The sequence below is a fragment of the Pseudorasbora parva genome, chromosome 2, assembly GCF_024679245.1.
Source record: "Pseudorasbora parva isolate DD20220531a chromosome 2, ASM2467924v1, whole genome shotgun sequence".
Taxonomy (NCBI): domain Eukaryota; kingdom Metazoa; phylum Chordata; class Actinopteri; order Cypriniformes; family Gobionidae; genus Pseudorasbora; species Pseudorasbora parva.
Window position 1 is genome coordinate 54,713,448 of NC_090173.1, and position 27,358 is coordinate 54,740,805.

General features: G+C 40.8%; 1 protein-coding gene across 2 annotated transcripts in view; it reads right to left on the reverse strand.

Annotated features, from left to right (window-relative positions):
* prkcab (protein kinase C, alpha, b) overlaps positions 1-27,358 on the reverse strand; it is a 316,495-nt gene that overhangs the window by 43,012 nt on the left and 246,125 nt on the right. Inside the window, exons 8-11 of one of the 2 annotated variants that reach the window (XM_067424611.1) lie at positions 27,227-27,320; positions 17,559-17,588; positions 4,199-4,339; positions 2,394-2,567 (exon numbers count right to left, since the gene is read on the reverse strand). In XM_067424611.1, coding sequence (XP_067280712.1) covers positions 2,394-2,567; positions 4,199-4,339; positions 17,559-17,588; positions 27,227-27,320 — 439 coding nt within the window. The remainder of the gene's footprint in view (positions 1-2,393; positions 2,568-4,198; positions 4,340-17,558; positions 17,589-27,226; positions 27,321-27,358) is intronic. The other variant, XM_067424603.1, reaches the window with a different exon arrangement.

A 27,358-nucleotide genomic window follows, 5' to 3' on the forward strand; every position in this document is an offset into this window, starting at 1 on the left:
ATAGTGTGGGTTTTATTCATTTTTATGGCGTTTTTTAAGTAAGTAACAGAAAATAAGATGCATATTTTAAAGCATCACAATATCGCAATAAACATCAAGGTCTTCATTTAAAGTAAGTAAACTAAATTAAACACAATATTTTTGTTTTATCCTACAAAAAGAGGGAGGAAGGGGCATATCCATGTTAAAATTTGCCTTTCTTTTCTGGGTATTATGTTCTGTCAGGGTTTGCTAGTATGATCTAAATGACGAGAGATGTGTGACGAAGAAACAATAATAAACACAGAGAGCAAGAATACAACACCATCCATAAACATTAACACAAGACCACAAACTGAGGAGGACTATAGCCTTAAAACACAGACGATACGTTTGGCCATTAACTTTTAAATGCATCATTATATTTCAACTGCAAACACATGAGGAGAGTCTCTGCATTAAAGACCCATGAATGGCAGATCAACGTTTGCTTACATTTCTTTCTGATACAGTAGGAAATGAAACTGAATGTGGAGGATTTTAACTGTGACGATGACTGACAGGGCAGTTTAAACGGTAACGGGATGCTCGAAACTCAGTGAAAGAGTTTGCTAAAGATGATGAAGTAGTATGTCCCAAAGCTTGCATACTCTTTTGCTACACACTCAAAAGTATGTACTTTTTCTTTACAAAAAGAGTACATACTTCAAGGTCGTAGTATAAATAGGCAAATTGGGACACAGCATGACTAAACTATGGAAAGTATTCAGACCCCCCTTTTTCTAATTAATGTACACACAGCCTACCTATTGACAGAAAAACACAGAATTTTTGCAGATTTATTAAAAAAGAGAAACTGAAGTATTCAGACCCTTTGCTGTGATACTCATATATTTGGCTCAGGTGCTGTCCATTTCTTCTGATCATCCTTGAGATGGTTCTACACCTTCATTTGAGTCCAGCTGTGTTTGATTATACTGACTGGACTAGATTAGGAAAGCCACACACCTGTCTATATAAGACCTTACGGCTCACAGTGCATGTCAGAGCAAATGAGAATCATAAGGGTCAAAGGAACTTCCTGAAGAGCTCAGATACAAAATTGTGGCAAGGCACAGATCTGGCAAAGGTTACAAAAAAATTCTGCTGCACTTAAGCTCAGAACCCTTCCCAGAGCTGGCCGTCTGGCCAAACTAAGCTATCGGGGGAGAAGAGCCTTGGTGAGAGAGGTAAAGAAGAACCCAAAGATCACTGTGGCTGAGCTCCAGAGATGCAGCCGGGAGATGGGAGAAAGTTGTAGAAAGTCAACCATCATTGCAGCCCTCCACCAGTTGGAGCTTTATGGCAGGGTGGCCCAACGGAAGCCTCTCCTCAGTGCAAGATGCATGAAAGCCCGCATGGCGTTTGCTAAAAAAACACCTGAAGGACTCCAAGATGGTGAGAAATAAGATTATCTGGTCTGATGAGACCCAGATAGAACTTTTTGGCCCTAATTCTAAGCGGTAGGTGTGGAGAAAACCAGGCACTGCTCATCACCTGTCCAATACAGTCCCAACAGTGAAGCATGGTGGTGGCAGCATCATGCTGCGGGGGGTGTTTTTCAGCTGCAGGGACAGGACGACTGGTTGCAATCGAGGGAAAGATGAATGCGGTCAAGTACAGGGATGCCCTTGACAAAAACCTTCTCCAGAGTGCTTAAGACCTCAGACTCGGCCAAAGGTATATCTTCCAACAAGACAATGACCCTAAGCACACCGCTAAAATAACGAAGGAGTGGCTTTACAACAACTCTGTGACTGTTCTTGAATGGCTGGAGAGACCTGAAAATGGCTGTCCACCAACGTTTACCATCCAACCTGACAGAACAAGAAAGGATCTGCAAGCAGGAATGGCAGAGGATCCCCAAATCCAGGTTTATTTTATTGCATCTTTCCCAAAAAGACTCATGACTGTATTAGATCAAAAGGGTGCTTCTACTAAATAATGAGCAAAGGGTCTGAATACGTAGGACAATGTGATATTTCACCTTTTCTTTTTTAAGAAATCTGCAAAAATGCCAACAATTCTATGTTTTTCTGTCAATATGGGGTGCTGTGTGTACATTAATGAAAAAAAAAATGAACTTAAATAATTTTACCAAATGGCTGCAATATAACAGAGTGAAAAATGTATGGCTGTCTGAATACTTTCCGTACCCACTCCACTGTATGTGGTCACTATGAATTGTCATTGCATGGAAAAGATGTGCATATGGATTTTACAAAATGTTGTTTTCCATAAAAGAGAAAGTCGAAGATGAGAAAAATCTTAGATTTTTGTGTCTGCTGTCTTCTAGTATTGAAAGAGGTCATAGAAACTACAGAGACGTCCTAACAGATGAACACTCAGTGGATATAGAGAGATGCATTTCTCACCACAGTCTGGAAGCAGGAGTGCAGCTGGGTTAGGAAAGGGGGCTTTTCTCTCTGGGCCAGCACTCTCTTCTCCACCATTGTGCATTCCACATCATCATCCTGGATCACCACGTCCTTCTTCAGGATTTTAATGGCGTACAGCTCCTCAGTGGACTTCATCTCTGCTAACATCACCTGTGTTCAAAACAAAGACAAATGCTGAGAGTAAACTCTGTTACCCATTCATTAATCATAGCATTTTTTATAAACCTTTTATAATAAATATTTTCATTAAATCTGTTTTTATACAATTCAATGAACAGAAACTCATCTTCAAAAGGCAACAGCAATTATAAACAAACTAAAATAACAGCGAAAGTATAATAATTATAAAACAGTAAATGGAAAATAGAGAAACACAAATATAAAATAAGCGTTTTAAATATTATCCTAAATATACTTCCATATTATGTGCATATTTTTTTACATACAAACTGTAATTATTGTTTTTTGCACAGGTCATTCACAACTGTGTTTCTTGCTTACTGGATGATTGCACATTATGCTTGTTTTTACATCCCTTGGCAAGCACCTTTGAAAGTGTGTGTGTGTGTGTGTGTGTGTTCGTGAGAGAGACTTTTGAATTTTGGATCCAATGTCTCCCCATTTTTTGATTCATTGATTTTATTTCACATGTTCTCAATTTTCCCTTTTACAGTCTCATATTTCTGTGTTTGTGTGTGTGTGTGTGTGTGTGTGTGTGTGTGTGTGTGTGTTTGTGTGTGTGTGTGTGTGTTTGTGTGTGTGTCTATTTTGCCATCTTGATGGCTTACAGTCTCATGCTTTCATTGCTGTGTGCTTTTTTCTTACATTGTGGATAAATCATTGATTTTTTCTCACATTTTCCAAAATTAGCTTTTAAATGGACACTCGTTCATTTGTGTATGTGTGTGTGTGTGTGTTTGTCTGTTTTGCACTCTTGATGTTTTAGAGATTCAGCTCTTCACTGTTGTATACTTTTTTTTAGGTATTGTGGCTGATTTGTAGACTGTACGCACAAAAAAAAATCTCTGTATTTCTGTAATTTTGCCAATTTCCAATTCATTTTCAATGTCTGTAATTTTTAATCGCGAAGACCCTGAGTGCGACTTTTTTTTTTTTTTTTTTTACGACCACTTAGCTTTGTCAAATTCTGTGCCCAATTTTTTGGTGTCCATATACCAAGTACCATAAACACACAAAGTTTTGTACCATTCAGATGAAGCTACGATTTTTTTTTTTTTTTTTTTAATGTAAAACTTTTCTGTCAAAGGGACGAAGAACCCCAGAGGGTTAAGCTGTGCTTTAAACTGTGTATGATACACTATTGATGAGACAATGGACCTATCAATAGAAACCATGGTGATAGGCCAAACATCGATCTTATTAGTTGGATTAACATTATTTTCAGGGAGTCATGGGTTTGCAGTTCTAATCAATCCACTAAGAAACGGATTCTTTCGAAGTCTTTCTGAGGAAGATCTAGGAGATCTATTTTGCAAGGTTTACATGTTTTGAGGCACTTGATAAAAAGCAAAACATTCTCTTGATAACACATGTATATTTGGTTGTTAGCACAGTTATGTTACCCTTTCTGATAGATGGATATTCTACAAAAATGAATGGGCATAACTCTCGTCAACTCTTGTCTGACCTCATAAAGCCTATAGTTATACTACCCATGTCCACGTTCTGCTCCAGTTCACACAGTCAGTGGATCATGCTTCAAAAACCGTTCTGTGCTTTGGGTTAATAATGAGTGCTTGCACACACGGGATGCAACTGACCTTGCCAAAACTGCCTTTGCCGAGAAGAGCCAGGAAATGGAAGTCATTGAGTCGAACTCTGTCCATGTTTCCGGATGGAAAACTGAAGCGTCGGTGACCACTGGGAGTGATGACTTTCTTCCCAGGACCGAGCCTGGCTTTCTACAAGAGTGATAGAGAGGGATCAGTAACCAAACACACACACACACAGGACCTTCCACCAGACTCAAACGCATGTCTGGCACTGAAACCTCTGCAGCGTGCTCAACTAGACAGTATGGCGCCTCTTAGAAACGTGCTGTAAGATGGTCAGGCCTGTGTGTAAATGACAGGACATGCAAAATATAAGGTGCCCTGGTTTGAGAGACTGCTGGAAAGAGAGACGGGACGATGCTGTGGAGATCTTCAGGCCTTGACTCAAATGGCCAGGTTGAAGTAAAGGTCCTTCACAGTTACTGTAGCTCTGAAGGTCACCCATTCACTGTTAGTTGCAGACGTACACCTCATGATTTCATCACATAGCGTGTTCTCGAAGGTTTAATTCCTTGATGTTAATTGTAATGGTGTGCTGCAAAGATGTAGAGGGAAAATACATCATATTTTTCTAGAAGAGCATTTACAGTTGTGCCCTCAGAAGATCTGATTCTGTATTTCCATGCTTGTTTTCAATCAGACTTAGCTCTTAGCGAAGCTGCCCCACAGTTAAACCCTGCTCCATTTTGTTGCTCTCCTTCCTGACATCTCAAATGGCCAGCTCGATGAAAAGTTATGAGACCGATCGCTCCAAATCGCTGTCAGTGTGAACAGGCATTTTGCTAAACTACCCTGACTCATGGCTGACAAAGAGACCATCATCCAATCAAGGAAAAGCCTGTTTAATGAAGATTCGAGAGGTCGAAACATGCACATACACTGCCGTTCAAAAGGTTGAGGCGGGGCAATTCTTAATAGACTTTTCACTAATTTCCTCCACTTCTGCAGTCATCGTTCTTCTTAGGGTGCGTTCACACTTGCAGTTCGGTTCGTTTGGTTAGTTTGGTCCGGACCAAAAAACAAAAACAAACATAATAGTCCTGGTCCGCTTAGCGTTCACACGGGCATTTTTAACAGCGAACCTAAAGTTACCGAACCAAAGGCACAGGCAGACGGTCACAACCTGATTGGTCGGTTTATATGACGTAGAAGCTCGCTTACAGAACATTCAAAACAACGCTGTGTGCGGATTACACACGCGGGCATTTTATGCGTGTACATATGGCATTATTTTTTACCAGAGAACTCATGAAGAGCTCATGAAATGTTCACAACATTCAAAACAACGCTGTGTGCTGGATTAAACGCGATCATTTTATGCGTGTAACACATATGGCATTATTTTTTACCAGAGAACTCATGAAGAGCTCATGAAATGTTCAAAACAACGCTGTGTGTTGGATTAAACGCGATCATTTTATGCGTGTACATATGGCATTATTTTTACCCGCTGAGAACTCATGAAGAGCTCATAAAATGTTCAAAACATTCAAAACAGCAGCAGGATTTCCTCCGTTGTGCAGAACAGAGACGGCCGTTCTGTCGTCTGTACCTGCTAATAATGGGCAACACAGGAACTTTGATGAGAAGAGCCAGGTCTGCTTTTTGTGTGTTTTTTTCTAGCATTTTCTAAACATGCTCGTCAGACCAAATATTGATGAGGCACCTCCTCGTTGCTCCACGTTTGCCCTCTAACGTTAACGTTACTCTTTGGATACACCGATCTTTCCGCGTCGTCAAATCAGCTGACTATGCGTCGCATCTTGTGACATTATACGTCCGGTTTTTGGTCCGTTTACATGTCTTTGGTCCGTGTTGCGTTCATATATCAATCGAACCGCACCAGAGTTCGTTTGGAAGCGGACCGAGACCCATCTTTTTAGCGGTCTCGGTCCGCTTGTTTAGTGCGCACCAGAGTTCGCGTGGCAGCGTTCACATGTGTTCAAATGAACCGCACTAACCGAGCAATCGCACCAGGGTTCGTTTTAATCGAACCAAACATGACAAGTGTGAACGCACCCTTAGTTGCATTCACTCATTTTCCAGTCATCTTGAATGTTATTGACAATACAACTAAATTCTTTGGGAAAGCGTCACATAAGCTGACTTCATAAATGTATGTTGATTTCCTAAAATTTCTCACCATTATGGTGATCAGTGTTCCCTTTGGTTGGGCACTTAAACTTCATTTATATTACTGTAAATCTCTTCCTATTGATGCAGCAAGGCAACACGAAATCACAGTTATCTGATTTCAAAGGAAGGGAAGTAATAATAATAATTATATAATATATATAAATATATATATTTTTTAATTTAATGCCAATTAATGATCTTTTAACATTTTATTGCTAACACTTCTGATTAACTTTTAATTGTGTTGATATAATGCCTCTGTGACAATATCTTACAGTTGACCATGCTTGAGTTTCAACATTCAGCATGCAAAACACAACAATGGTAACATTTTTTATTTTTTTACACTTAATAAGACCTTTACAAGTTCATTTGCTGTCGTTATTGGGGTTATACTGACAAAAAAAAACAGCAAATACAATGGTAAAATAAAGCCAAAAATAATAAAACGAAGCAATTAATTTATTCTTGCTGCAATGCATTCTGGGAGTACTCTTCCTCAGCTCACATATATAATTATGTCGACACAACTTGAATGGTTTAAGTAAGAACAACTTGATGCAATTAAGCTTACTTAATCGAGTGTTAGGTGCATTCATGCTAGGTGAACTACTAAAAATACGTTCACTTTACTTGAAGAAAACGTGGAAACTGATTTCACATCGTTTTTTAAGTCGCCATAGCTGATTAAAACTATGTTGGGTATAATAGTATTTAAGATGTTTGCACAACATAATATAACACTGTTATATTATCAAGTATTATTAGGAATAAATCTTAAAGCTACACTGTGTAACTTTTTTAGATTATCTAAAAACACTTAGTTCTTTCAAAAATATATGTGCTCATTAGTGTATATTTGCTTCTTTCAAGTAATTAAGTATTCTGGCAAGTTTATAATATGCAAAATACATACGGGTGAGGGGTTCGAATGCTGGTCGCCATGTTGCCCCTCCATCTTGACATTACATTAGCCAAAGAGGGACATACCCGTAAATTCAAGCTTCGCCTTTCGCGTTTTAACACTCGATGGCGCTCATGGACGAGGTCGAACTGGAAGCCATGTTAATCTTGGACTAAATCAGCCACCGTAGGAGTTAAAACGAAATCAGAATTGAGAGGAACTGAAACTAATATTCACTGGATGGTCATATACCTTTACACCGCTAGATGGGGGAAAATATCTAGAGTATGTTAACTAGAACTGGCATTAAACTAACTTGGTATGTATTACTTAATTCACTTGGGAGGTGTAAGCTTTCTTTACTTTTAGCCCAATATTAAATTAACTTCAGTTTTCCCTTTAAGTTTGCTTTGCAAAGATAAGGCAATCGGTTTCCAAACTTTTTTTTTAAGTAAACTGAACTTGTTAGAATTTACAGTGGTGAAAACAGCTTTTTTTTAGGATTTGTAGTAACTCATTATGTTAAAACTGCCCATTATGAGTTGCTACAGGATTCTTTGATGAATAGAAAGTTCAAAAGAACAGCATTCATATGAAAGCTACATTGCACTACCATTCAAACCATTTTTTTGGGAAAGAACTTAAGAAATGAATACACAGTAAAGGTGACCGTAAAGACATTTCTAATGTTACAAAAGATTATATAATGCTGTTCTTTTGAACTTTCTATGCATCAAAGAATCCTGAAAAATGTTTTTAACATTGATAAATGTTTGTTGAGCATTAAATCCTCATATGAGAATGATCTCTGAAGGATCATGTGACACTGAAGACTGGAGGAATGATGCTGAACATTCAGCTTTGATCACAGGAATAAATTACATTTTAAAATATATTCACATAGAAAGCAGTTATTTTACAATTTAATAATATTATTATAGTTTTTTCCATATTTTTTATAAAATAATGCAGCCTTGGTGAGCAGAAGAGACTTTTGAACGGCAGTCTATCGCCTTTTTTCATCATGACAAGGATATGCCAAGTGTCCTGTGTGGCCTGTCAGATGTTTGAGAAGGCGTGTAATGTGGAAGCATGGCGTTAGTTTGTCAGAAGCATGATGCTGCTCTGTATGTGGCGTCCGTATCTAGCGGAGCTGACTGACACTCTTCACTGCTCGATAATGAGAGGCCGTCACCCTCCTTCAAAACCTGCAATTACACCTTCAGCGTCTTTCTCACACTCTCACTCTGCACTGCACTCTCTCTGACTAAAACAATCTACTCCATCCTGTTATTAAGGTGTAAAAACGCTAAAAACCCATAATCCTATAGCACTAATGCACTCATTCTTTCCTTCTGTCTGCTAATTATAGCTCTCCACTGTGGTCAGTTGTGATAAACTACACTATATATTCCCAATGTGCATTCCCAACAGGTCCCTTTTGTGTTCTTCATTAATTAATATATGTGACCCTGGAGCCCAAAACCTGTCATGCGTTTATATATATGGGCTCACGGGTATATATGTGGCAATAGTCAACAAAACATTATTTGGGTCAAAATTATCTATTTTTCTTTTATGCCAAAAATCATTAGGATATTAAGATATTTTGTAAATGTCCTACCATAAATATATATACAAAATGTATTATTAGTATTAATATGCATCACTAAGGACTTCATTTGGACAACTTTACCACATCAAGCTCTGTGCCCCACATTTGGGTCCAAATGTGCATACGTCATAATTATTCGAAATAGAGATGAAGTGATTAAAAGGCGATTTTCTCAATATTGAGATATTTTTGCATCCTCCAGATTTTCCAATAGTTGTATCTCGACTCCTATCCTAACAAACCACACATCAATGGAAATATAATTTATTCAGCTTTCAGATTATGTATAACTCTCAATTTAAAAAATTGACCCTTAAGGTTTGTGGTCTAAAGAGTGACTACGTTTACATGTGCACCAAAAATGCAATTATATCAAATAATCCGAGTTAGGTGTTAATCACAGTTTATATGACACGAGCGTTACTCTTCCCTCCGGTTTACATACAATTTTCATTATTCTGATTATTCACTAATAACTATGCGCACTTTGGTCCGAGCGGTAATTAAGCGATTAAGGTGTTTACATGCCTGTTTATTTATTAAAATCGGCGTACACCACATAGTTTAATGCAACTTACTACGATTATGAGCTTAATCGCATTAGTTTGATTAAAGTATTGCGTTCACACGAGGTGAAGTTTAATCGCAATATTGCCAAAATCCTATTATAATCACATTGAGTGTGAACTAAATGACTTTAACAATCACTGTAAAAAACATATTTCAACTTAAAAAAGTTCAGTTGGTGCCTTACATTTTTAAGTTAAGTCATTTTAACTAACTATATTACAATTTACATTTAACCTACTTACAATTTTAAGTTGAATCTTGTATAACTTAAATGAAAAAGTTGAAATGGCTAAACTTATTTTGAGGAGTTGAATTAACTTAACTTCATCATTTTTTACAGTGTAGTTTACCCTTTTTTCTATAATTATATAGGTATTTGTTGGGGTTTTTTCTCAACAAAGCATGAGTAGTGTTATTATTAATAACATTAACAATATTATTAATAAGTTTTAACAACTTTTAACTAACTTTTTTAACTATTGCTGAATTACTAAATATAACCATTTTAGGGGGGAAAACCCTATTTTATTATATTTTTATATAAAAAAGTAAAACTTTTTAATTAATATTTTTTACATTAATATTTTATTTAAATATATATATATATATATATATATATATATATATATATATATATATATATATATATATATAAAAACAATGAATTAAATGCAAACATTTTTGGTTTAAAATTAACTAAATTTAAATTAGTCAAAGCACCATCAATCCTTCTTCAAAAACATGTCTTACCCTGTTTCACTATGGTAAACCCATTGCAAGTGTCATAGTAACACTTAAAGACACTCTACGTGCTAATGTTTAAAATGCTACTTCAAATATCAACGATTCATAATGAAAATGTAACAGAGGGGCTCGCTAATGTGTCTGAGGAACACAGGCCCCCTCATTCAGACCTGCGTGTCCTCTGACTGGACGGAGAAATAAACAAAGAATAATCAAAGGTGTCAGATGCCAGTGTAATTTGAAGCTGCGGTTATAAATCCTCTCACATTGTTAATGATTTCCCAGTATAGCTAGTGTAGTGTCATTCTAATGCCCTCCACACATAACTAACATGCAGGTGTGCAGCACAGTTAATGTCCTTCACAATTATGAGATGCTACAAAAGAATGTGAATAATTTGCAGCTGCATTACTCTGCTTTTTAATCAAAGATCCATAACGGATAAAGCGGAAGCAAAGATACATGCACAGAACCGCCACTGGTTCTGATACCAACATAGAGCTGTTTTCAGAATGTCTGAAATAAAGTATTGTTGGCGAATATTATCTATTAATAACAAACAGTGGTGGAGGAAGTACTGAATATCAGTACTTAAGTAAAAGTACAAATAACCAGAGCCATATTTACTTAAGTAAAAGTAGAAGTACTACAACGACAATCCTACTTAAGTAAAAGTAAAAGTACTACAACGACAATCCTACTTAAGTAAAAGTAGAAGTACTACAACGACAATCCTACTTAAGTAAAAGTAAAAAAAGTACTTGATTTTAAATGTACTTTTAGTATTAAAAGTAAAAATACTTGTATAACAATTTATTCTCTTAATGTCTATATAACTGATGTCTTTAAATCAGTTAGTTTTGGGTTAATGTAGACTAATTATGCGTATCATCTGTTGCCCAGTTTACATTCTGACTCACAATATCAGGGGGATCTGCAGAGTTAATATCAGTGTTCAGAAGTAACATTTTCATCAGCTTTGATGTATTTAAATCTTAATGAGGATTAATCTTAAATATAGGATATGCTTCAGCTTTCCTTTTATATTCTTAAATTTGATCAATAAATTAAATTAGAATAACGCTATATGGTTGTTAAATTAAATAATTTACACTGACAAATTACAACGGCATTAAATAATGTTATGAGATTGTTTTAACTATATATTTTAATACAATAAGAAACATGAAACTAAGCTACCAGTAGGGGGCGACAGGTCTTAATGAGTGAGTCATTGAGTCGGTTCGTTCAAACGGCTGATTCGTTCATGAATGAGGCAGTCGTTTACGAACAGGTCATTGAATCTTTGATTCAACCGATTCTTTCAAACGCTGAATCATTCAGTAACACACTATTGCTGTGAGATGAGTGGTTCTGATGTGGAAATATGATCTGATCTTGGAAATATTTTCGCTGCTGTAATAGAACAAAAGTAGCTTATATTCCATCTAAAATGTAAGTGACTAATTTTTATTAATTGTTTATGGAACTGTCATGAAATCAGTGTCACATTTTCAGTCGTGATGGTTCAGGAAAACAGCACTCTTGGTCGTGTCATGTGATGTTTTTTAACTGTATTATACGTTATAAAATATACAAACCTTTTCACATTTTGAATATTTACTGCAGTATGTTACTGAGTTTCTCTGTACATGCGGCGTTGGTTTGTTTCCATTTCTCCTCGAGAGGCTGCGCGATTGTCAACAGCGCAACCGTCAGTTCATACATTGCCTATAATTATCCATTAATTATCCGAACAAACCTTAATCTCGAGCTCTGAAACTGATCAGAAAATGTAACGAAAATGTAACAAAACGTTGTAGAAATGTAGTGGAGTAGAAAGTAAAATATTTAAAGTAAAAGTAAAAAGTATGCACTATTGATTCTACTTAAGCAAAGTACAGATATGTGAAAAATTTACTTAAGTAAAGTAACAAAGTATTTGTACTTCGTTACATTCCACCACTGATAACAAATAATCACTTTTGGTCAATGATAAGATTCACTTTATGATGCTGAAAACTATATCACCCGATCATCTTTGCTTCTGGCTATCTTTGCAATAAATTATGTGTTTAAGACCACAAAGCCTTGAGTCAAACTGCCCAACTAAAGCAAACACTGATCACCATAATGGTGACCAGATATTTTAGATAAACATCAACATCTAAACATCTGTTAATTCTCAATAAGAGCTTCTGTAGACGAATAACAGAAATAAAGTCAGTCTGGTCAGTAATGTGTAACGCTGGTAATGCTGTTTGTGGAGTTGTTTAATCCTCCTCTGCTGAGATCTTCAGAGATTTAATATCTTATTTTATCTTCAGTTGATTTGATCTAAAGCTGTGGTTGAAGTCAGTTGTAGTTCTTGAGTTTCTCTTTCCTTCATTGAGTCTGTTAATAGTAGGTGTTCATCACTAATGAATTATGCAGAAGTGTTTTAAATGTGTTCAAAAGATCAAAAAATGATTGGAACTGAAAGCATTACAAATAAAATATAAAATATTCACTTCTTAAATTGTATTTAAGGCTTACAATACAAATTTAAATAGGACAACTTTTTTTAAACAAAGCTTGATCTCTCATATTGCAGGCTACATCCACTAAAAGATGGAGAAAATATTGATTTATCAATTGTATTGTAGACAATTCATGAACAAATTAATATCATTCAACAATAAAGCAAAATAAATAAATACATACTGAAGTAAATAAATGGACTATTTTAAATAGCTATAAATAAGTACTTTTTGTAGGCAAGTGATGTTTCCTTAACTCATCCGTGGTCAATTTTATTTTAGGCATTTTAAAATATAACTCTCTCACAAAAAAATCAAAAACAAATCACATCAATAAGCATACCGATACCCATCACAAAGTGACGGCACTACAATTTGGGAAATCTGCAGAGCTTTCTGCGTAATTCTGCACGTGCAGATTCTGTGTGGGCCCGCTAATGCTCAATCATCTCTTAATTAATCACTTAATTATACAATTATCATGCTGGGACCTAGAAATGTTCTATAATGTTGTGTCCACATAACTTTTTAATAATATTTGAGTGCAGCAAACTCATTTTTATTGAGTACATATAACTTAGGTTTTACAGTGCAGCTATTATCATCACACTCCTAAAATATTTGAGTGCAGGTTCTAGCTTGTCATGTTGCTTATTCTAAGGGTTTTCTATCCTCATGTTCTAGCCTTCTTAGCATCAATCTTTCATGTTTTATTTCTCATTTGTTAATCACTCAGGATAAAAGCATCTGTTAAATGTACTGTACATCTGTTGGTGATACATTTATGAAGAGAGCCATCATGCGGTTGATTTTAGATTTACCAGGCTCACATATGAAACATGAGCCAGTCACTGATTAAACAAAAAAAAAAATCTATAATATTTAATGGAAACCTAAATCAGAGTATTAGCATTAACATCCCACAAGTGTCAAACACTTCCATAAACTATTCTTGGCTCCTCATGTAAGGATACATTTTCAGAAATAACAATGAAGGAATGCTGGCTTTGTTTTTGTTTTTTGCTAAATAATAACAGATTCGTCACCTGAATTTAGATGACAGAAAGTAATATTTTGCAAACAATTTCCTTTACAGTGTCCATGTTACATGTTATATGCACTTATTATAGTAATGGGAGTAAATTATGCATAATTGCAAGCAACTAACTCTAAACCAAACCCTAATCCTATAGCAAGTACATGTACATAATTATTTTTACTCAGTACTTGAATATATAACTACACTGTATTGGGTAGGATTAGGGAATGTAGAATATGATCATGCAGAATAAGGCATTAATCTGCGCTTTTTAATAACTAGTTGATAGTGAGAATTTATCCCCAAACTAAAGTGTTACAGTACCTTTCCCTTCTGTGTGTTTATATGCACAGTATTAAACCAGAGATACAATGTACTTCGTTTGTACATACTTGTTCAGTAAAACTAAATTATCACAACGTTCATATTTGCAGCAACAATGGTTGGATAAGACTCCAAATAAACAGTGTATAAATATCCCATGTTCACATATAGGAAAAGTTCCCATTTAGCTGAGTCTCTGTTATCATATTATTATCATATGTGTACATTTTGCTTACACTTTATTTTAAGGTGTCATTGATACAGTGTAATTATATATTTAAGTACTCAGTCATATTAAGTAACTACATGTACATGTTTGGTTGAGGATTAGTTGGATGTAATTATGCATCATTTACTGTTATTACAACGGTAAGTACATGTAACATATGTAACTGACACTGCAAAATAAAGTGTTACCTACATTATAATAGTATGCATAATATAAATATACAACTTTCAACAGTATGTGGAAAAAACAGATATAATTACAGTGTAATAACACATATGTACACAATAATACATATAAATGCACAGTACATTTTTAAGCAATGCATGCAATAGTTAAAGACACCATATTTTGTAAAGTCTGTACATCTATAGTGCACTTTCAGTATTTATCTTGACTGTAGATATTGTCCAGAGTAACCATAATGCATTATTGTGAATCTGTTCTCTCATGCATATAGTTGAAATTGACATTTCAATAGCACGTTTCTCTTTGAGAAATAGTAAACGTTCAAACACAGAAGAGTTATCATGTGCCGCCCCCTATTGGAGATCTCTTGTAAGTGAGCTCTAGCCTTGCATGCAAGACCACACACACTAGTGCACTTCAGGACGCGAGCAGTGCAGCGAAACAAGGACAGACTCTTTCAGTGAGTGACCGGAGCAGCATTACCCTGCGGCGGGATCTAGTGTGTCATTCGTTCAGGATGCACATGAAACATGCTCAAGAAACCTTCTATAATCTATAGAAGGCCAATGCAGATCACAAACAGCCAAAAGATCAGTCCTTTAGCTCCTGTGCTCTGCCTATTTACTAACAACTGCAGTGCTTATGCTGTGTGTGTGTGTGTGTGTGTGTGTGTGTGTGTGTGTGTGTGTGTGTGTGAGTGTGAAGGGGGTCTGTGATGATTTGATAGATTTAACTATTATTTGATACATTTAGCTTTTTTTATGTGTTATATAAAATAACTTGTTAAATACAAGATTTTGCATTGCGATATTATCCAATTGGCATGTCCCATTCATCACTGTTGCCATATAATGGGTATATTATATATAATAGGGGTGCTGTGGTACATGTATTTGCCCCGAACAGTCACGGTTCGGTGCATACAGCCAGATGACGAATACAGTCAGTCACAGGCGATCCACACTACAGGTCGGAAGGAGTGCGCGGTTCACGGTTATAATGCACGATTCACGGTTATATCCACCGATCGGGCATTCCAAGTATTTTCTAACCGTTGAGCGTACATTGGTTGTACGCATTAGATGGTGCATTGTGGGATTGGATGAGTGCACTCGATAACGCCCACTATCGTTTTGGACACGACTACAAATGTCTGTCCCTTCAAAAAAGTGCCCTATTTGAAGAACATCTCCGGTGAGAAATGAACCTAGGGGTAATTAACAGATTTTTACAGAGTAGATCGTTCTCTGGGATGCGTGTTCATGGAAATCGAATGTAACGAGTTTTATCTCTAAAAACAGATTAGCTTATAACGCTTGTCTATTGGGCACAGAGTAAGTAACATTAAATCGCTAGTTAATACCACTAACAAGGCTCAAAATAGCCTCACACTAACACGGTAGCATAATGAGGGTCCCTACATGCAAACCGAAGGATTGAGAACTTTGTAAGTGGACAAACAGTTTAATAAGAAGATACTTTATAAAGACAGTACATTACGCATTTACGGACAGCAGCCATTTTGTAAAAGAGTCTCGACGAGTTGAGCCACGAGCGCTGTTCAAAGTGATGAACTGTGACTTGGAAACTCATATGGGCCGTTGTTTCCGGAAGAAAACACTGAACGCAACAGAGAAAATAAATAAATAAAAATAAAAATGTCCATGTTATTACATTTGACAAACTTAATTCCTATCGACCAGCTCACTTAGAACAGCGCTCGTGGATCGATTCGTCAAGACTGTTTTCCAGGATGGCGCCTGACCGTGAACGTGTAATGTACTGTGTTTATAAAGTATCTTCTTATTAAACTGTTTGTCCACTTACAAAGTTCTCAATGCTTCGGCTTGCATGTAGGGACCCTCATTATGCTGCCGTGTTAGTGTGAGGCTATTTTGAGCCTTGTTAGTGGTATTAACTAGCGGTTTAATTTTACCACCCTGTGTCTACTCGGTGCCCCATAGACAAGCATTATAAGCTAATCTGTTTTTAGAGATAAAACTCTTTACATTCGATTTTCATGAAAAAGCATCCCAGAGAACGATCTACTCGGTAACCATCTGTTAATTACCCCTAAGGTCAATTCTCACCGGAGTTGTCCTTTAAGTGTAAAGGGGAGATTTTGGACACAATAGAACGCAAGAGCGCCTATATACTGAGTTTCCATTCATTTTTGTGACACGCTCCACTAACTTCATTGACCGAGGCGGCAGAAAGCAGCATCCTGTTTGTTTTCTTTTTTTTTTATGAAATCTCCATATTTAGTTTTTATTGTGAATGTCACAAATAAAAACAGACCATCTACAGTTTCTAATAATGTCCTACTTATATTTGTATGACGATAAATGACGGAGCATTTTAAGTTGCTTCCGCTGTCATAATGAGACAAAATCATTTGGCATTGTGCCGATTTGTGTTGTGGAAGTCCCACTAAAGTCCAGTGATGAAAAATGCATGTCCTGGAATTGGGAAGCCGCAGGTGCTGCTTCACTCGAGATATGCTTTTTTTTGTAGCTGATTGTGACCAAATACCATTCGTTTTTTTTCTCAGCCCAACAAAAAATACTAGGCTGTTATAGGCTGTTCTGTAGTAAATACATCAGGGGGGACTAAATGCCACTAGGTGGAACAAACTGTAATTTGCACAACTGTCTGTTCAAAATAAAAAAAATAAAAAAGCCTAGCACTACGGATTTGTTTGTTTTTTTGTACCGAACTGTGAGCCAAAACCAAAATACGTACTGAAGCGTGACTTCTGTGTACCATCACACCCCTACTATATAAATTAAATTAAATTAAGAGCTTAAATAATATATTCCTTCAGAGTTTTGAAATCACCTCCTTCACTGACGGGAGGTCAGATATCAGGGATGTTGATTTGAACAATAAAGAAAGAGAGCAAGAGAGTGTGTGTGAATAGTGTGAGTGAAAGCAAATAGAAACCTTGAAAGAAGTTGGATTGCATCTTTGTTAGTAAACCTGATTTCTTTGTTGCAGCCTGAGCCACACAAATAATCAGAGAGAGTGACTTGTGATATTCTACGATGGACAGATAGAGACAGATGAGAGGCGAGCAGGCTACCTTCAGAAGGTGGAAATTGAACTGACAGGCCTATAAGAGGGAAAAAACTGGCACGTTAGTCGGCTAACTGAGGACTGAGAAGACAGAGCAGATCTTTTCTCTTCAGAAAGGCAGGGGACATACACCACTAAACAGGGAGAGAGGGTCAGTCAAACCAACACAGTCACAAACTAATCACAAACTAATCACTAATCACTTAGTTTGTTCACACTTGTAGTTTGGTTAGTTTGGTTAGTTTGGTCTGGACCAAAAAACAAAAACAAAACATATAGTCCTTGTGCAGAAGAGGACTGGCTTCTTTGGTTTAGATAGTTTGAGGATCGTTAGATAGAGCTCACAGCGGGTGATTGATCAGAATCACGCAAGATTTCTTCATTGGAAGTATTTATTGAATTGACAACTGCATATGTACAGTGAAGAGTGGTTTTGTAAAGACGCACACAGCATTACGCAGTTGTATCAAGGTGGGTTGTAACTCAAAACCCGGAAAGAACGCTACCAACGTGCAGCGCTCCTAAGACAACTTGTGATTGGCTAACAGTCCAGGTGAAGCGAGGCATATTCCAGTAGGAGAGAGAGAGAGAGTCACAGTAAAGTGTCTGATGCTTAGCGGCCACAAGGGGGCCTTTTTTACAGCCGCCCCCAGATTACTGAAGGGAATCTGCAGAAGAAGAAAAGGCGCCCACTCGTCCGGTAGTGGTTAGTCTGATAATTCTGGAAGCTGGATGAGTCGAGCCACCGGGCGGGTGTAAGCCCGGTCTCCTACATTCACTTCAGCAGACCGTACTTTACTGTCGAGGCCGTGGGAGACCCTGGTCACTTTACCCACTGGCCACAGTGAGCGGGGGAGCTGCGGATCAATGATGAGAACCGTCTTGCCGATGTGCAGGTCTGGGTTTTCAGCATTCCACTTCTGTCGGGCTTGGAGGCTGGGCAGATAGAAGCGGATAAAATGTTTCCAGAAGTGGTCAGCCAACAGCTGGCTATGACGCCAACGCCTACTGCTCAGGAGCTCGGATTCAGGATACACCACCTGCGGGAGAGAGGCATCTGGTCGCCCAATGAGCAATGAGTTGGGAGTTATTGGATCCGGGTCGGCGATGTCTGCAGATGTGTAGCCTAACGGCTTGGAGTTGAGAATCCCTTCAATCTCAACTAGTAGGGTTCTCAGCACCTCATCTGTCACAAGCTGGGCTCCAAGGGTTACTTGCAGGGCTTGTTTTATTGAACGTATCTCGCGTTCCCAGCATCCGCCAAAGTGGGGGGCGTTGGGTGGATTAAACTTCCAGTCGATTTGCTGAGATGCAAGTTGAGCTTGGATTTCTGGAGCAAGGTCGGCGAATGCTTCCTGGAGCTCTCGATCACCACCTCTGAAGTTAGTCCCCTGGTCTGAAATCAGCTCGAATGGCTTTCCTCTGCGGGCGATAAACCGTCTTAGGGCCATGAGGAATGAGTCTTTATTCAAACTGGAGAGCATGTCGATATGCAAGGCTCGGGTGGTCATGCATTTAAAGATTATTCCCCAGCGCTTTTCCCTCCTCCTTCCAATAGCCACTGAGTATGGCCCGAAGCAGTCTACTCCTGTTGAGTAAAAGGCTGGCTTGAAAAGTCGGACTCTAGATGGAGGCAGGTCTGCCATCTTAGGGATTTGTGGCTTTCCACGCCATTTCTGACACTCTTGGCACTTGCGCTGAAAGCGGCGGATAGCCTCTCGCCCTCCTGGTAACCAGTATTTGCGGCGCATCTCTGAGAAGACCCTCTCTGGGCCTGGATGGTGCAGCTGGGAATCATACTCTTGGATGAGCAGCTGTGTGACTGGGTGTTTGGCATCCAGCACCACCGGGTGAACCATATCCGTTTCCAGATGGTTACTATGACGCACGTCCGCCGACCCGGATGAGCTTGTCACTGTGGTCGAACTCTGGTGCAAGCTTGAGCAATCTGCTGCTCTTAGCGACTGGTTTCCCTGACTGCAGCTGGGCATAGTCAATAGGAAAACTGTCTTGTTGGACCAGGAGGTCTCTGAAGGAAGAAAACTGCTTAGCATCCGGGAGGTGACTTGACTCGGTAGTATTGAGGTAGCAGAACTGAGGTTTCTTGAGCTCTTCACCCTGACCTGCCTCAGTTTGGATCTGAGGACTTTGTGGCCATTTGTCTGGGGAACACCACAAGAAGGTTGGGCCTTGACCCCAGCGGCTGTCTGGAGTCAATGTGGCAAGAGGTTTGCCACGCGTTATGTCGTCGGCCGCGTTCTGTGCAGAGTCCACATACCGCCATGTGTCACCCTTGGTGAGATCTTGAATTTCTGCCACGCGTGTACCAACAAACACTTTGAAACGGCATGATTCCGACTGCAACCACTGGAGCACAGTGGTAGAGTCCGACCAGAGCACCACCCGCTGGATGGGCAGTGTAAGTTCAGATTTGAGGATCTGGGCCATTTGTACTCCGGTAAGAGCAGCGCATAACTCCAGGCGTGGGATTGACTGCTGCTTTTTTGGAGCAACTCTGGATCTTGCAGTGACAAAAGCTACTTGGACGACTCCATGAGGATTCCTGGTTCGGAGGTATGCCACAGAGCCATAGGCTCGCTCTGAGGCATCACAAAACACATGGATCTCACGCTCACAGGTGGGAGAATCTAACTCACAGCTAGTGTAACATCTCGGAAGTGTTATGTTCTGTAGGTGAGGTAACTCATCCTCCCACTCTCTCCATGCGGCTAGCAGGTGATCTGGCAGAGCAGGGTCGTCCCAGTCACGCTTTTTGTCCCACAGGTGTTGGATGACAACTTTGGCCCTGGTTATGTAAGGTACTAGAAAACCAAGGGGGTCGTATTGGCTTGCCACCACTTTATAGATTGAGCGCATAGTGACCACTTCTTCATTGGCTACAGCCTCTCGACACTTGAAGGACAGAGTGTCCTCTCGGCAGTCCCACTGCAGGCCCAGGGCTGATTCTTCTTGGCTTGGGTGACCTTGGGCGATCCACTTTTCGGCACTAGCCGATCTTGCCTCAACAGGGAGGTGACGGATGGTGTCTGGATGTGTACTGGCCCACTGGCGAAGCTCAAAGCCTCCCTCGGCAAGAAGAGTCTGCAGCTTGTCAATGATGGGCTTGGCATCTTCAACTGTAGGCATGCTTTGTAGACAGTTATCCACATAGAAATGCCTTAACACAGAGTCTCTCACTGCATCCGCTGGCTGAGTATGGTCCGTAATGTGCTTCTGCAGGGCATATGTAGCACAGCAGGGGCTACAGGTAGTCCCAAAGGGCAGCACCTTCCACTGGTAGACTGTGGGTTGTTCATCACGCTTGAGCTCCCTCCAGAGGAAGCGGAGGAGAGGCTCATCCTCAGGAAGGAGCCTGACCTGGTGAAACATACCCCGTATGTCACTACTAAAGGCCACACAATGCTCTCTGAATCGCAGGAGAACTGAAAGGAGTGGTGGACCAAGAGTTGGACCAGGAAGCAGGAGTTTGTTCAAGTTAGCGTCACTGTACTGGAAGGAGCAATTAAAAACCACTCTGTGCTTGCCATTGTGCTCCACAAGGTGGTGAGGGATGTACCAGCTGCTTGAGGTGTTCTCTGTGCCAGGGGGTAGTTTCTCCACATAACCAGCCTTTTCAAGTCTCTGGATCTCTGCATTGTAGACTTGGGCTGTCTCTGGTTTCTTCGCCAGCCGCCTTTCCGTGTTCCGAAGTTGAGGCAGTACTGCCTCCTTTGGTGCGCAGAGGTGGGGAAAGTTCTTCACGCGTAGGAGAGGAGTAGCATAGCGGTGTACACCATTAACATGTACTCGCACAGTCTGTTTATCCAAGCATTCAAGGGCCTCCTTGTCCTGCTGTGACCTCATACTGGCCTTTTCGCTGCGCCATGGGAGGACGTCCAGCTGCCACAGCCTCTCCACATGCTGGTAGATGTCAGCCGGAGGTGCCCCGAAGGTGGTGAAAAGGCAATGTTGTTCGATAAGGTGCTGCTTTAGATTGTTGGTAGGACCTTGCAGCGTCCATCCGAGACGGGTGCGGACAGCAACCGGCGCACCAGGGGGACCAAAGATGACTGGCTCAACTGGAGTCACCAGGTGAGGGTGGTCTGAGCCAATAAGCAGTAGCGGGACAATGTCCTTAAATGAAGGGATAGAAAGTTTCTTCAAATGTCTGTATTTGCTCTGCAGTGCTTTGAAGGGATATGTGTGCTGGCCCAGCCCGAGCTTGGGTGCGGTAAAGGCTCCTTTGATGTTGTATACCATGGCTGGAGAACAGGCTGGAGAGATACTAAATGAGACAGCCGCCCCGTGAAGCGTCTGCAGCTCCTGTCTAACGGTACGTAGGGGCAAATCCTCGGGCTGGCCTTCAATTCCCAGTTGTTGGACAGCCGGTTGGAGGAGAAGGGTACGTTCGGACCCATCGTCTAGCACAGCGTATGTCTCCAGAGTTTGGTCACCGTGGCGAAGGATAACTTTACTGACCTTGAGAAGCACACGATGGCCCTGCGGTGGCTTGCCAATGTATAGCACTTGTTCTGCACTTGGAACGGACAAAGGTTTGCTCTCACTGGACTTCACCTGGTCAGGTCTTCTCTCAACTTTGTCAGTCTTGGCTAAACTTCTTTCGCTGACATCATGTAGAGCAAGCAGGTGTCTGCTGTTGCATGTTCTACAGCACATCTTCAGATCACATTCAGCAGATCTGTGTTCTCTGCCGCATCGCCAACATCGGTTGTTGTCCTGAATCCAGGTACGTTTCTGGGTGGCGCTGAGCAGTTTGAAATTTTGTGCAATTATTCAGAGTATGCTTGTAGTTCTCACAGAATGGGCAGAACTTCTTTGCATCTAGACTGGTTGGAGGAGTGAATTTGGTCGGCTCCCTAATCGATTTGGGTTCAGCCCCCAGCATGAGGACTGAGGCCTTAGGTGACGACTTCACATTACTCTTGAGATCTCTGGGCTTAGATCCAGTGTCCTTCCTCAAGCGATATTGTGCTATATCCTCCTGGATCTGGAGCTCGTATTCCAGCCAATCTGCAAGGTCCAGAAGAGTGGGGATAGGAATACGGAGCGGGTGGATGTAGCGCCTGAAACTGGACCTCAAGTCGTGTGGTAGCTTGCCCAGTAGACGGGTGACATGAGAACCACAGTCCAGCTCTACTTGCCCTTTTAAACCGAGCTGCTCCAACATGCTCACAAGTGATCTGACGTTCAGTGCGAACAACCTGAATGACTTGATGTCTCCACTCTGAATGTTGGGGCCGTCCATCAGTTCGGCAATACGCTGAAGGGCGAGTTGGTGTGGCTGCCCGTACTGCTGGTTTAAAGCTGCCATAGTGTCAGTGAATGGGTAGTCAGAATTGCTGTAAGAATCTGCCACCAGCAAAGCTTCCTCCAGCTTCAGATGATCCACTAATATCTGGAACTTGAAACGTTCAGTGGCATCTCTAGGAAGGAGATTGTCTAGGGCAATACGGAGTCTCGCAAAGTCTCTTGGGTTAGGACTGTTGAAGTTCGGGATTGTAGGAATGGGCCCTCTGTATGTTCTTTCCTGTCCACCAGGGGGAGTCAATGAACGTCGGGGCTCATGCCAAGGTGAAGGGGGTCTATGTCTCTCGCGCTGGTCTGGAGAGTAGCTGCAGCGGCGTGCAGGAGAGTAGTCACCTCGGCTTGATGGTTCTTTGTATTCTCTGGAGGAATAACAAGAGTCTCTGTATCTGGAGTAATGCTCAGGTGAGCGGTGGTGGCTGCACTGTTCATAATTTGAATGAGAACTGTAGCAACCTTCTGTGGAGTCATAGCGTCGTCGCAAGGCCTGGTGCTTGGTGCGTACAGGCTCGGGAGAGCGCCTAGGTGAAGGAAAGTCATATCTGGTTGATTCCCTGTAGTCCTTTGTCTCTCTACTGTAGTCATGATGCCTATCTGAGGGCCGTTGTGTTGGTGTCTCCCTGTCCCGGAAGTAGACTGATTTAAACTGGGTTGAAGCACCTCCATAATCCAGCCCTTCTCTGTAAAGTCTATCTCTAGCAGCTACAATACGTGGCTCTGAACGGGAATTGATGGGTTCTGCTCTGGCTCTGAGCTGTTCGTTCTGTATTTTTAATTCCTCCATTGATGCCAAGAGATCTTCCCTTTCACGCTCTAGTATGCAGCACTCCCTTCTCCACTCAGCTGCTGAAGATTCCCATTTATCAGTGACTGACAATCGCGCTGGGCTGTGGTGCAGCTGACTTTCTGGGGATGTAGAACGCGAATCAGGTCTACGGTGATCCTCTTCGTCTAGAGGCTCTCTAAACTGTGATTCAGAAGGCTTCTTGTTTTGAGAGCTGGTCGGGAGATCAGATAAGTCATAATCTTGCAAGTAATTAGGGAGGGACCGCTGCCTCCTGGATCGAACACTAGACTCTTTATCCGAAGTGGTAAACATCTTGCTCCGCTGCAGGCTCTGGCTCCGGCTCGAAGGACCACTTTGTGCAGAAGAGGACTGGCTTCTTTGGTTTAGATAGTTTGAGGATCGTTAGATAGAGCTCACAGCGGGTGATTGATCAGAATCACGCAAGATTTCTTCATTGGAAGTATTTATTGAATTGACAACTGCATATGTACAGTGAAGAGTGGTTTTGTAAAGACGCACACAGCATTACGCAGTTGTATCAAGGTGGGTTGTAACTCAAAACCCGGAAAGAAAGCTACCAACGTGCAGCGCTCCTAAGACAACTTGTGATTGGCTAACAGTCCAGGTGAAGCGAGGCATATTCCAGTAGGAGAGAGAGAGAGAGTCACAGTAAAGTGTCTGATGCTTAGCGGCCACAAGGGGGCCTTTTTTACAGTCCTGGTCCGCTTAACATTCACACTGGCATTTTTAACAGCGAACCTAAAGTTACTGAACCAAAGGCAAAGGGAGACGCTCACAACCTGATTGGTCAGCATATATGACGTAGGAGTTCGCTTACCGAACATTCAAAACAACGCTGTGTGCTGGATTAAACGCGATCATTTTATGCGTGTACATGTGGCATTATTTTTACCAGCTGAGAACTCATGAAGAGCTCATAAATGTTCAAAACATTCAAAACAGCAGCAGGATTTCCTCCGTTGTGCAGAACAGAGACGGCCGTTCTGTCGTCTGTACCTGCTAATAATGGGCAACACAGGTCCTTTGATGAGAAGAGCCAGGTGTGCTTTTTGTGGATTTTTTCTAGCATTTTCTAAACATGCTCGTCTGACCAAATATTGATGAGGCACTTCCTCGTTGCTCCACGTTTGCCCTCTAACGTTAACGTTATACACCGATCTTTCCGCGTCCTCAAATCAGCTGACTATGCGTGGCATCTTGTGACATTACGTCCTGTTTTTGGTCCGTTTACATGTCTTTGGTCCGTGTTGCGTTCACATATCAATCGAACCGCACCAGAGTTCGTTTGGAAGTGGACCGACACCCATCTTTTTAGCGGTCTCGGTCCGCTTGATTGGTGCGCACCAGGGTTTGGATGGCAGCGTTCACATGTGTTCAAATGAACCGCACTAACCGAGCAACCGCACCAGGGTTCGTTTTAATCGAACCAAACATGACAAGTGTGAACGCACCCTTATTCACAGACGAATGGCACAGGCATTGACAAAAGAAGATGGCTTACAGAAAGAGGTTTTACCCGATTGTACCGTTTTGGGTGATATTTGACATGATTTCTGCTTGTTGATGCTAAAGCAGCAACGTTTTATTGAAACAAAAGGATGGCTGATTTCTACAGTAATACCAAGTCCTTGCTTTGTCGAAACAGATTGTGTGTAATGCACATGATGCATCAGCAAGAAGAGATTTGTACTAGTACTTGTATGCTTGTCACACCATTTTTCAATTTAGCCTCAAAAAAAGCCGAATCCACTTTTGCTAGATTAGCAACGGGAAAAACGGTCGGCGCTCCAGGCTCATGGTCTAAAAGGGTTGTCCCTCGTCTCTTAATGAGTCATGGGTGTGTTTTGGGCGTAATGTGAAATAAACCAATCAGAGTCTCATCTCCCATTCCCTTTAAAAGCCAGTTGTGCTCGCGCCATGACGGATTCACTGTTTACATGAGGAAAGACTAGACGCTTCTCCAGAGAGAAATCCTTTTATTTTTAATATTTAATAATGTGTGTGTGCTACACTCTCAGAAAAAATTGTAAAGTGGAGGTACAATGTTGTTCCTTGGGGAACAAAACATATACCTGTACATTTAACGGTACACAATTGGTCCTTAGGGTACAATTATACCATTGTTTTCCTCAGTTTGGTCCTAGTGAGCCGCTGTCCTGCAGAGTTTGGCTTCAACCCTGAAAGACGTCTATAGACGCTCTTATTGAGAATTAACAGATGTTTAGATGCTGATGCTTTATTGAAAAAGTTTGGTCACCATAATGGGGATCAGTGTTTCCTTTAGTTGGGCAGTTTGACTTGGATTTTTAAGTGCATTTCTGGTTTTTGTTACAGGGTAAACAGAACACATAATTGTTCAAAACAAAAGAAGCCGTTACCAAACTGTATCATGAAGAATAATGTTTAACTAAACTCATCACTGAATAAAAATAATAATAAATAATGGGGGGGGGGGGAGCTTAATCTCAACAATGGTGACATACTTAATGCTGCAATGCATGCTGGGAGCCATGAGTTTTATACTGGGGTGGCTTAGATGGGTTGGAGCTAAACTCTGGAGGACATCAAATCTCTAGGACTGAACTTGCCTACCCCTGACTTAGAGGTACAAAAATGTACCCTTAAGGGTACAGCCCCAGTGACGGCCACTTGTACCTTAAAAAGCACAATTTTAGTGCTCCGCCTATAGGCTCATATTACTAACACACTCTTTAAATAACACTAAAATCCTGCACTATTGCCTTTAGAGCAGGTTTGTGTTGGTCAATGGCTCAGTCGTTTTCAGTTCCTCAAAATAGCAACGCTCCAACAATGCTCCTGAACACTCCTGGTTTTCAGACCAGACGCCCATGGGGGAACAGATGAGCCAGTGCATTTGATATTTAAACAACGTGCAGCTGGATGTGAACATGATAACAACTTTGGGCTGAAACTAGCAGAAAACACTTGCATCGCACCTGCCATCACACCTGGCGTCGCATTGCGGCGGATGTATGATAGGGTGATAAATCATCTGAACTGTTTTGTTAGTTGTACAAATATAGATGCATAGGTAGTCCAAAACATGCAGAGAGAGAGAGAGAGAGAGAGAGAGAGAGAGAGAGAGAGAGAGAGAGAGAGAGAGAGAGAGAGAGAGAGAGAGAGAGAGAGAGAGAGAGAGAGAGAGAGAGAGAGAGAGAGAGAGAGAGAGAGAGAGAGAGAGACTGAAACTGTGGTGAAACACAAAGACTGTTGGAGGTGAAAAAACAAAACCAAAAATTTGAGATGTTTCCAGAAAGAGAGACACAGAAAGCCAAACACTCGAATAACAAGTAAACACAGATCTCAGCGCCTGCCTTGTCCCCGGCATCCCTCAGCATCCCACCAACTAGCATGGAAACTATGGAGACCCTTCCCAAGGCTCTGGTCTTTGAGAGTCTCAGTCTAGTCTAAACCGTGTGTCCACAGGCTCACGTCAGCAGACAAACTGTGATGCAGCACTGCTGCTATTTGCCCTGAATGAGTGTGTGTGAAGAGCTGCGGAGAGAAACACTCTCTCTCACCTCAAACTTGTGCCGCAGCTCCAGGTTAATGTCACTCTCCTCCGGGATGGGCACGTTGTAGTACTCACCCTCCTCCTGGTTTAACATCTTATACCTGTCAGACACCACAGAATGTCACATACATCTGAAACA